At 46.3% G+C, this 12,201-nt stretch overlaps 1 protein-coding gene across 11 annotated transcripts in view; it reads right to left on the bottom strand.

The window, feature by feature from the left end:
* Positions 1–12,201, bottom strand: part of PPP2R2B (protein phosphatase 2 regulatory subunit Bbeta) — a 474,608-nt gene that overhangs the window by 427,076 nt on the left and 35,331 nt on the right. For 6 of the 11 annotated variants that reach the window (XR_014836472.1, XR_014836473.1, XM_021080860.2 and 3 more), the window contains exon 1: positions 10,153–10,602. The exons of the other annotated variants lie outside the window; for them this stretch is intronic. Coding sequence is in view for 3 of the 6 variants with exons in the window: in XM_021080860.2 (XP_020936519.1) it covers positions 10,153–10,231 (79 nt within the window). In the remaining 3 variants the exon portion in view is untranslated. Of the gene's footprint in view, positions 1–10,152; positions 10,603–12,201 lie in introns of those variants that run through there. 11 annotated transcript variants of the gene reach the window in all.

A 12,201-nucleotide genomic window follows, 5' to 3' on the forward strand; every position in this document is an offset into this window, starting at 1 on the left:
GTCGAATTAGAGCTGCAGCTGCCATCCTACACAACTGTCACAGCAATGCCAGATCCAAGCCGCGTTTGGAACCTATACCACAGCTCACGGCAATGCCAGATCCCCAACCCACTGAGGGAGGCCAGGGATCAAACCTGAATCCTCCTGGATACTAGTCGGATTCATTTCCACCGAGCCACTATGGGAACTCCCTGTGTCTTTTTATTTTTAAAATGAATAAATGAATGAATAAATAACTTCTCCTGTGAGGAGGATTAATGAATTTGTTCCTACAATTTTCAGGTTAAGCGACATTGCTTAATAAAGCACAGGAGGATTCAGATCGGGCTTTCACGCACATCTTTGAAGCCACACATGTGTTTGCCTCCTGTTTGCTTTTCTGACTGACTGTCCAGTTGCACACACACTTGGGAAGACAAAGGCCTTGGCCATCTCAGCCCATCCTTCCTCCTAGTTCCATCTGCCAGAGAAGAAACAGTGACTCAGAAAACTAATGGGCCAGACTCTCTAATGATGGTGATGATTTCACTGCCAGTGATTTTTCTATTCAGTTTATAAAACTGAGTCAAAATGAAGGAACTGCCTTGGGGCACAAGCACCAAAGACAAACAACGAATTCAGAAACACAAGTCAGAACAACACTGGCTGGTGTATATAAGAGGCAAGCCTTGGCACAAGAGATAGAGGCTGAGAGAATCAGAAAATGAAAACTGGGAGCTTTTTCTCAATGGAAGCATGAAGAAATGGGAGGCACCCAGGATATGCAGTCAGACCGGCTTGCTCCCACTGGTGAGACCTGGACAAATGTACTGTCACCGTGAGAACAGGGACAGACTCTTAGGCGGCCACCGGGCGATGCTCCTCAACATCTTTAATCCTCACGATAAACATGAAAAGGAAGCCTCACCCACTTCCGTTTTACCGCTGAACAAACAGACACTCCGAGGATAAACATCTTTAAGTCATGTTTGGCACTCTGGTTTACCAGAGTCCAAACCAAAACCTTCGCCAACTAAAGACTGCCTCTCACCAGTCCTCCATCGGTATCTTTACCGGTAAAATGCGGATTCTCCCGTGCCGGAGTGTCGTGACAATGATCTTCATGTGATGCTCATACGTGGAGCGTGTCTGCAGCCCAGACGGCTTTTAGCAAACCATTATTATCTGTCCATCCTATGTCTTATCCGCTGTTGAGTTCCTACTGGATTTTATCAGGATCTCCTGAAAATGGGGTTACCCCTCACAGCGAGCTGATTCACTAAGCAAAGACTCAAGAGGGGACCTTCTTCACAAAGAGCTACCACCTCGTTTCATACTAACTCCACTAGGATGGGTTATAGCTCCATTTGACGCCAAGGCACAGCAAGAGACACCAAGAGCCTAGTCCAGGGTTTTATCCATCAACCCACCGGATCAAAGTGCACAGGGCAGGAGTGGATGAGGGGGGCTCCACTAATAGGAATCCTATTAACAATCACTGCTAACCCTCGCTGAGCTCTCAAATTGCACTGGGTACCACACTGCGCACTTGGTGTGCGTTATCACATTTACTGACCAAAGCAACCCTGTGGCACATGCATTATTTGTCAATGATAAAGCCAAAGCCTGCACCCCACCCCCCATCACCGCCATCACCACCCCTGAATGGCTTTCTCTATACTGGGTAGATGTTTTGGCCAGTCTTGAACAAAACATCATTTTTTTTTTTTCTTTTCAGTCTTCACCCATGGCACACAGAAGTTCCCAGGCTAGGGGTTGAATTGGAGCTGCAGCTGCTGGCCTACACCACAGCCACAGCAATGTGGGACCCAAGCCGCGTCTGTGACCTACACCACAGCTCATGGCAACATTAGATCCTTAACCCACCGAGTGAGAACAGGGATCGAGTCCGCATCCTCCTGGACACTAGTCAGGTTCATTACCACGGCGCCACAACAGAGACTCCTGTATAAAACATCTTGAAGCAAATGCACGGCTACCGTGAGGCAGACAGACGCACAGGAGAGGCCCACTGAATGTGTAAGAGGATGACACTGACCTTGAATTTCCCGGAACAGCCACTTCTCCTCGAGATGTCTTGACCACAAGCAACCTCTTCTCAGCGTCAGGGCTGTCGTCTGTCATTTCAAAGGGATTTGCCACTGCCCACTCTTTTTCTCCAGAGCTCTCCCCCTGGGCTTTGGATCTACTCCTCAGCCATGATGGCTGTTTAGCACAGACTCAGGTTCCTGCCTCTGACTGCTCATAGCACTCACCTGGGGGAACCTTCAAAACCAGGATTCCTGGCGCATGCTTCCAGGGAGTCTGAAGTGGAGACAGCTGTGTGCCTTTGCCGCAGCTGATTCTCGTGCCCAGGCAGGGTTAAAACCTCCTGTTAGAGCTGTGTGCCTATGCTTTTCGGACCGTAGTTTCTTAAAATATGGATAAGTCCTTTCCATTTCCACGTGCTGAGAACAATGCCTGAAAATTGTAGGCAGTAGCATGTGGCTGCTAGGATCCCGGATGCCTGAGACAGGCAGTCTGTTTGCAAACTCTGCTCTAACACACATTAGCTGTATGGTTCGGTGTAAGTTCCTACTCAGCGCCTGATTTCTTCATCTATAAAATGGGGACACAACGATACTTGTGAGATTTTTGTGAGGAAGTAACTATCAAGTGTTTAGCACAGGGTCTGGCACATAACAAACCCGCAGTCAAAGCTAACTATGCAGAGAGTCAAAAATTTCAGTCCGCATGGAACAATTAATGCCTATATGAGATTGTCATGGCAAATGAGGTTCAATTCACTGACTATTCACAGGCATTACGTGTGTGCTTTCCCGACATTATTTTTTCACCCTCATACTAATGCGTTGGTATGTTGTTACTGGAGAAGAAAATATACCACGTAACTGAAGGTCACCCAGCAGGTAATTATCGGTGTTGAGATTGGAACTCAGGTTTGCTTTATCACTAAGACGTCCTATAAATGTTCATTCATATCCATTCATTCAATAAGCAACTATGCCATGTTTGTGGTGTGCTAGAAATTGTTCTAGGTCCTGGAGACTGAGGACTGAACAAAACAGAGGAAGTCTCTGCTTTCATGTAGCTTTCAATGTATAGCATGGAAATAAGTAAATGGATATTTAACACATCAGGTCAAGGTTAAGTGCTCTGGAATAAAAATAAAGCAGGGTAAGAATAACTGGGGAATGCGTGTGTGAGAGAGAATTTCTCATTTAGCTACATCATAATCTTATTTTCTTTCTATTGAAGTAAGTTGACGTGCAATATTATGTAAATTACAGGTGTATAATACAGTGATTCACAATTTTTAAAGATTATACTCCATTTATAGTTATAAAATATTGGCTGCATTCCTGGGTTGTACAATACAACTTTGTAGCTTTTTTAATACATAATAATTTGCATCTCTCTCTTTTAATGGCAGCACCTGGGGGCATATGGAAGTTGAAGTTGCTGGGCTAGGGGTTGAATCAGAGCTGCAGCTGCTGGCCTGGGCCACAGCTACAACAACGCTGGATATGAGCCACATCTGCCACCTACACTGCCAGCTTGTGGAAATGCCGGATGCTTAACCCACTGAAAGAGGCCAGGGATTGAACCCACATCCTCACAGAGACAACACCAGGTCCTGAACCCACTGAACCACACTGGAAACTCCCAATAGTTTGCATCTCTTAATTCCCTACCCCTCTATTGCCCCTCCCCCCTCTGGTAACCACTAGCTTGTTCTCTAGATCTGTGAGTCTGTTTCTTTTTTATGTTAACTAGTTTGTTGTAATTTTTTAGATTCCATGATTTTTTAGATTCTACATGATATCATATAGTATTTTTTTCACTGTCTGATTTATTTTACTTAGCATAATACCCTCCAAGTCCATTCATGTTGTTTTAAACGGCAAGATTTCATTTTTTATGGCTGAATAGTAGTCCATTGTGCATGTACGCCAGATCTCCTTTATTCATCATCTGTTGATGAACACTTAGGTTGGCTCCATGTCTTGGCAACTCTAAATAATACTGCTATGAACACTGGGGTGAGAGAGAGAGATTTTGGATAGGAAGGCCAGGAAACCTCTGCTGAAGAGACATTTGAGTGACGGATGTGATAAGATGTGATGGCATCCTGGGTAATTTTTAGGCATTTAAGTGAATGTATTGTAGCCTTAGAAGAAGGATGTGGGAGACAGGAGGAAATCAAAGAGGATTCCAAGGTTTTTGGCTTGAGTAAGGAGGAGGAGGAAGTTCTCATTTACTGAGCTGGAGAAGAATGCTGGACAAACGGGTTTTTCTTGAGAGGAAATCAAGAGTTCTCTTTGCTGTGTGACCCATGCAAGTGAGAGTATGGGGTAGGCAGTCAGGTGTACAAGTCTGCACTTTAGGGAGAGGTTAGAGCTGGAAATATACATTGAATAGGTGGCGTTTAAGACCATGAGGTCAATAAGGAGCAAGCCTAGAATAAGGAGAAGACCGAGCCCTGGGCTCTAATACTCATGTGGGAAGGTCAGGAAGGCAATAAAGAAGGGGGGAGGGGCTGAGAAGGGCTAGGCAGCAAGGGAGAAGGAAACAGAGAGAAAGTGTGGGTCTTGAGGCCAAGACAAGACACTCTTTGGAGAGGGAGGCAGGAGCATCTTTCCAGCAGTGCTGAGAGCTGAAGAGGAGGCCTGGTGGAGGACAATTAAGTTCAGCAGTGAGGTGACCCGCATAAGAGCTGGCAGGTGGAGCGATGCAAAGAGCAAACTGGAGGAAACAACACAGTGACTGCGTGAAGGACCCTTTCAAGGGATTTTTCTGAAAAGAGGAGTGGGGAGGGGGGATACAGGACCGGGAGGTGGGACAGCTTACAGTCTGTCCGTGGACCACTGTACATGATGCTGTTGTGGGGAGGACACACAGTGGTGACAGAGGGTGGGGGAGGGGCCACGGGCAGGGCTTGGGGCTGGAGGAGGGGACGGGGGAAGGGTTGGCCATACTTAGATGAGAGCAGAGACAGTGCATCTCTCGTACATAAAAATGTAAAACACATTTTAAATAGAAAGCAATGTCAAACCGTGAAAGGTTCGGTCTCACTGAATCCTCACAAGAACCCCTTCAGGTGGTGTCATGTTATTTCACCGTCACAGAGCATCACCACGTGCGTTTGGGAAAGCCTCGACATGCAGGTGTGTGTTTGTAACAAGGAGAAACTGAGTCGTCAGGGAACGCTGTGGGAGGACGTGCATTTGATGAGGACCCAAAGAGTGGGTTGGTTCTAAATATGCTAAGGGGTCTGAGAAGAGATTTCCAAAAACATGAAATATAAGCATTCCATAAATATGGAAAAAGGTGCAAAATATAGCACAAGCCTTTCTTAGTATGTACCTTGGAACCAGGCTGCATGATTCTAATCCCAGCCCTTATACCCGACAGCTGTGTGACCTTGGACAAAGTACCTAACTTCTCTGTGTCCTGCTTCCCTCGTGTTTACCCATGAGGATAGTAACAGACCCACTTCACGGGACTGATGACAGGAATACACATACACACCTGTGCCCACATCCCTGTACACACACAGTGGAATTGTGCCCAGAAGACAAAGAAAAATCACTGCATGGCTTACTTCTAAAATTAAAGAGTTAGAAAATGTGTATTTTTTTCCTCTGTGTGTGTATAGACTTCCAGCAGTCCTGTTTCTGAGTCACTGGAAGATAGCCTGCTTTCAGAAGCTTCCTTCTCCTGAAAGAACGTTATTGAAAGAAGACAGATACATTTGTACATTCATTGGCCATGCGGCCCCTCTTTTAAGAAGAATTTCTCAAGCATCTACTCAGCTAAGCTCTGTCCTAACCAGGCTGCAGAGTTTGGAGATGAACAGAAGAGAATCTTGGCTCCTGAGCTGACCCTGGCCCCCAGGGGACAGATGTGGACATGAACCGTTTTCACTATAACCCAAAGGCTCTTCTCACCTGGTCCTCTAAAGGTCAAGTGCAGTGTAAGGGGCAAGATTCCAATAGTTTGGACTTGAGTCTTGGCTCTGCTCCTTTCCTAACCATGGCTCTGGACAAGGAGGTATGTGTCAGTTTCCTCATCTACACCATGGACATAACGGCCGCTGATGCAAGGGGTTGTGTGAGGAGCTGAAGAGATGATACAGGCAGAGCCCTCGGTGTGCAGTGCGCGATCCACAGGCTTTGCGGTGCTACCGCTGCTGCTGCTTCTCAGGTCTCCTTCCCACTATGGTTGTGGTTTATGTGACTCATAACGACACCTCCATCCTTGGAGTTGCTGAGGAAGTCTTCCTAGAAAGATGTGACTCAAAACTGAGGTTTGAAGGACGAAGAGGGTTTGCAGCCTGTAAACACAGCCGACAACTCAGGGAAAGGAAGTGGCATCTGGGGAGGCACTCTGCCCTTTGGGAAGAAAAATGTGCCTCCTCCTCATGTGTCAGACAACCTACAGAAAGGCCATCCCACATCAGGGGCCACGTTAGAGCCCACCAAGAACACCACACAAGTCCCTCACACCTCACCGGCCCCTCCTTCTTGTGGGTCTCCCAGCCTCTTCCTCTGTCCTGTCTGGCTTGGTTTCTTTTTGGCTGTGATTGGGTGTTGTTCCTCTAGTCCTGAAGCCATTGTGCTGGATGAATTCCTTCCTATCAGGAGAAGGGAGCTGTGTGCCCACTTAATGAGGTCCACAGAGGAAGGAATACAGTCCAGTTGCCTTCTCAAGTCCCTGTGTGTGCTCTTTGTGCATCAGCATTATTTAGTTGCCCTTTTTTCCCCTGGTTGTATCTTCCTACTTCAACCTAAAGTGGAGGATGGTAGTAAAAGCATGGTGCTCAAGTATGGCCACCAAAAGCCCCCCACCCACAATGGTTGAAACAATGAGCATTCACATATGAATTAATGCTTTGCAGAAGGTTTCCCATGTGTTTTTAAGATTTATCCATATAACAGCCTTGGTGTTTGTCATCTTTTCATTCAATAAAAATACATGGGGTGCCTATAACGTACTTGGTATTGTCCAGTGCTGGGGGTACAACAGAAAGCAAAATGACACATGGGTCAGTCTTGCTCTCATGAAGCTTTCAGTCCAGAAAGGAGACAGATTCCAACAAAACAGTTACATCCATCTAGTCATACTGGCAAACCAGGAAAGGGGCTCTGAGGGATAGAAATCCAGTTCTTCAAGAGCTACGGTCAGATCAAGGTCAAGGGTGGCTCCTCAGCTTCAGCTGGAGGTTGACGACTAGAACTAGCAAAGAAGGGGGCAAACAGGAGACACATCCCCAAAACCTGTGGTCAGAGGGAGAAGACTGAGGAACCCAAGAAGGCCTGTGGCTGGAGACCAGGCAAGAGGGAGTTTGGGGTCACTCAGGAAGGCCAGGCAGGGGTCAGAATACTGGAGCCTGATAGGTCCCAGGAAGCCACTGAGAGTTTAGATGAAAGTGTGTTTGTGTTTGAGGGGGTGGCTGGTGCTAATTTCAAGTAAGTATTTGGGCTCCAACTCTCTAGGTAATGGATGAAGAGATCGGCTTGGGGGCTGAGAACTAATTCTTGTTGGCTGCTTGTTGTTGATTTGCCCTATGTCTAATAGGCTGTTTTATATGATGTGCTTAGATAATGCCTTGGACGCAGTAAGTACAGTCCACGTCAACCCTGGGTATCACCACCATCGTCACTGTCATCACCACCTTGTGCATGGCATGCTGGATGTCCTTCTTTGCCTGCTTTACAAACGAGGAAACTGAGGCTCAGGACGATAAAGGAAGTCCCCAGTATCACCGTGTAGGCGTGTGGTAGGGCCAGAGGGGTTCCAAGCCCAGAACCGTCCTGTGCGGAGAAGCAGTGTCAAGGACGATGCTCATCCTCCCAGTGGGATGGTCCATCCTGGAAGCAGCCCAGGAATGGTTCTAAAAGAAAGCTCTGAAATGACTCTGAAGGGGACGGTTTGGATCCTTTGGATTTATTTGGCTTTGATAGGGATAGACACAAGTTATTCGTTCTGGACTTTGTCGATTCAATACGATATGAAGTTCTCAGCCACAACTTTTCCTCAACAGGCTACAGAGTAACAGGATTGCCCACAACATAAAAAAGAAAGGAAAACACAAACTCACAGTCATTCTGACATCTTTTCCTCCTCAAACTTTAAGTGTAACAAGTTTCTAGTGATACTATAATGCGTTTGAGGAAACCACTCACTGCCTAAGATAACATAATAAATACATGATACCTAAATATCCAAGGAAGACCATGGGGCCTGGGACTCAAAAATGGATGGCATCTATTATGCAGCAAGCTTTGCAATGAACTTTGATTATCACGTTTAATTCTCAACATCCTGCAAGTGGGTCCCTTTATTTCCCTTTTAGAGACGGCATCGGGCATAGAGCAATGAAGGGACTTAGCCCTGGTTGCTTGGTATTTAACTCCTGCCTTTTCTACTGTGCCCCAGGGCCTCATCCATGTGTTAATGTCTAGCAGATGCTATTATCCCTGCCCACTGCCTTTAACAGGATCACAGCCAATTCACAGACAAGTCTCCCCAGCCCTAAATCTGAGAAGATTGGGTGATTCAGAGACTGTTTGCTGTGACGTGAATAAAATGGGATTTCCCTTTTGACGGAACGAATCCGTTAATTTTGGTTAAAAATCTAAAAGCATTCTTGTGGTAGTGACATTCTGCCGGACCAGGTAAGATCTTTACTCTGATTCACATACAAAACAGCAAGTGAGGAGACCCAGTGTTCAGGTTCTCGAAGTTTAAGCTGGGAGGTCAGGGGACCAATCAGAAATCATCCTATGAGTTTAAGTATTTTGCATTTGGGAAGTTCCCTGGAGATTGCTATCCCTTATATCTCCCCACTACGCATAGGAGGGAAGAAAGATTTCTCAATGGGCCATCTCCTTTACCAACAAAGGCAATTTTCAAGGAAATCTCCAATTGAAAGAAAAAAAAAAAAAGCTATGAAGTATCATCATCTGCGGAAAACACCATCTTCCATCTCAATTCAAGGGTGATCCCAACTTGTAGTCCCTTTTCCTGGGGTAGTGATTACAGAGCACCTTATGATATAGTCCATGCTTCTCCCATTTATATCCACAGCCCCCAGTCCCAGGCTCCTCCTGTGAGGATGGGAACAAGGGTGGGTTTTCAGAACAGGCTGCTCCCCAGCTCAGTCCTTCAGGAGTGTGTCTGGACCTGAGATGGGGTTGCTGTTCCTCACCAGGCTCGGCCCTCGGCCGTCAAGTCCCGCTCCTAAGACAACCCCAGTGGCTAAACAGCAGCCAGCCAGTTGCCTTTCTTGAAACCGCTCTTTTCCAAAGATGTGTCAGCTCAAAAGAAACAGGCACATCACACATAGAAGATGTATGACCAGCTACTGACTCAGAAATGTGGAAACCTGCAGAGCTTAGTCGAAGGGGGACTGCCAGAATGTTTACATGGCACACACACGTGCACACAGAAAGTCTCCCCACTCGTATGCACATAGCACTAGGTTTGAAGGCATCAGGAGAGGTGCCCCAAAGGCTCAGGACCTGAGAGACCCTTTGCACAAGACACAGCTCACCCTTGCCTTAAGGCATCAACTTGCTTACCCCACAAACCACATTTCCAGCAAGTGCTGAAACTCAGCGGTGGCCTTCCTGCCCTGCACCCCGCTATAGACTCTGAGCAAACCAAGCCAGCACCCAGCACTCCACAGTCATGTAGTAATAAGCTCATTCTATTTTGCTAATTGCTTTCTTGGGCAGGCACCAAGTTATGAAAAGGACAGTGACAAACAGAAAGCTTGGATAAATGGATGTGGCCACACCTGCAGAAATTGTTTCTTTTTTTCCCCCTGAACATTAGTTCCAACGACTTGTTTGCATGAGAAGGAAAACAAGAGAAACGGGCAAAATATTTCTAGATTATTTTCTCATCAGCCGTATCAGCTTTGAGATCACTTTTGCAATACAATCCTGCTCTTGAGAAAATAGTTTCCTTGTAGAAGAGAGACTGATTTTAGAAGCAGACTTAGCTCTGTTCGATACAAGCTTTTTGCCAGGGACGACCGTCATCTAGTAGCTACAGAAGGCAGGATCAGCAGAGCCTGTGGGAAGTCAGACACCAGCCCACTTTTTCCCACCCACCCAGACACTCTCCCTCTCTGGTCTGTACCTTCCGTGTGGCAGCTGGAAGAGAGGATGGTATTCGGAGGTCTGAAGATGTAAGGCAGGTAACGAGAGAAGCATTTCATCTTCCAAAAGAAAAAAAAAAGAAAAATCTAAATAAAAAAACAGTCTCCGGAATCCATAAGGATTCTCTCGGCCTTTGGAGCTGGCTACATCACCAATATGTTTATGGAGGCTCTCTCCCAGATCTGCAAAGCTGGGGAGCCAGAGGAATAACTGGAGATGGGTCCCATTTTGCCATCAGCGCCAGGAAGCACTGCCTTACATTTCTGCATGCAGCTCAAACTCAGAAGCCCCCAAGCAAGCCGGGATATAGCCTCTTCATTGGCTGCAGCTCCTCCGAGCAGGATTTGCTGAGTAAGTCAGTCTTGCCTGTAAACACACGCTGAAATGCCCTGCCTGAAACCTCTCCCTTTTCCCCTGTGGTCAGTTTCTCTTTTAGCAAGAGAAATCCAGCAGGATATGGGAGTCGTGAGGATAAGTGACCATCTCTCATTTAGCTGAAAGATCAGATGAAACAAAGACAGCACAGTGTTTTGCCCTGGAGAGAGAGGGCTGTGAAAAAAGAGCCACCCGTGATGCCGTGGGTCTCAGGACTATTAAAGTGCAGTGCAATGAAATGGGTCTCTGTCCTTCCTTCATCTCGATTGAGTTCTCTCTTTTTGTAAAAATGCGAAGCCCAAACAATAGGACCATTTATCATTTAGGTGAAGCCAAGAGCTGGGCTGAGGAGCCGGTGACAGAGGGCTAACACAGACAGATTCTGTGCTCCACTAAGGCTGTTTTTTTTCTTTTTTTTCTTTTTTTCCTGCCAGCCCTCACCCTGAGGCAACTACTTGGTTCTGAGTTATTTGCTGTACACATTTAAAGCCACAGCACAAACAGAGAGGCTAAACCCAAGGGAACTGGCCCTACACCAACCCGGGTTCCCCAATGGTGTATGAAAATATGGAACGAGTAAGTGGATCCTAGCATTATATAACTTTGCCAAAACTCTCACTGTAAATGAGAGAGAGAGAGAGAGAGAGAGAGAGAGAGAGAGAGAGAGAGAGAGAGAGAGAGGGAGGGAGAAAGAGGGAGAGAGAGAGAATAGGAATATTAAAGGAAAAGACTGATTGGCAAATACAAGTGATTTGCACTGGGGAAATGGTTTGGTTTTTACCCATGGTCTAGCAATAGCTTTGGAAGCCTTACCCCTGAAAGGGAAGCAAGGCATTGGCCTAGGATTTATAAGGTCTGTCAAAGACACTGTTGAATATAATAAAGAGAAAGCAGTGAATGTGTTTTGTGCTGCCTTCGGAAGCACAAGATGATTGAAAAGGTCTGCAAAGGGAAACCAGTATTCCCCCGAGTGAAATTTTTAAAAATAAGATTTAATATCAAAATGTGCCTTGGAATCTGACAGAATGATTTTCGAGCCTTTATGGGTTCTCCTCTTTATAAAAATACTTAACTTAGCACTGGAGAAATGTGTGGGTCCACGCAGTAGAGCAGAGACTTCGGGGTATACAGCAATGCCAGTGCCAGCCCAGGCCACAGTGGAAATCCACTCTTTCACCCACATCTCTGTTCCCGATATTTGGACCACTGAAGCCTGATGACACACTCCTGGGTGGGGACGGGATATTTTAGCCCTTCAAAAGTCATGTGACATCACTTTCTTGGACTCAAAGACCTGGCAAAGTTGTCCATGCCAAGAAAGGCACTGTTTAAACAATGCCTACACAGTCTGGACTCGTGCGGCTCATCTCACACTCACAACAGAAGAGCAAATACAGAGGCATCTTCCTGAGAGATACAGAACATCTAACTCCTGATTGGTAATGAGTCAAGATGGAAGGAGCATGGGCTTTGGGGTCAAGTGAACTGTGTTTGAATCCCAGCGCACTTACTCCCTGGTCGGTGGATATAAACACAACGTGCATATGCATGAGCCTCAGTTTCTGCATCTATAAAATGGGAACAACAACGTTTTCCTCCTGTGTTCTTGAATGAAGTGAGCGAATAAGCCTACAATTCATCTGGTATGTTATAG

This window comes from Sus scrofa, chromosome 2 (assembly GCF_054392235.1).
Source record: "Sus scrofa isolate SSC_HxYL_T2T_F1_AM1 chromosome 2, Sscrofa_HxYL_maternal_Yorkshire_Landrace_v2.0, whole genome shotgun sequence".
NCBI lineage: Eukaryota > Metazoa > Chordata > Mammalia > Artiodactyla > Suidae > Sus > Sus scrofa.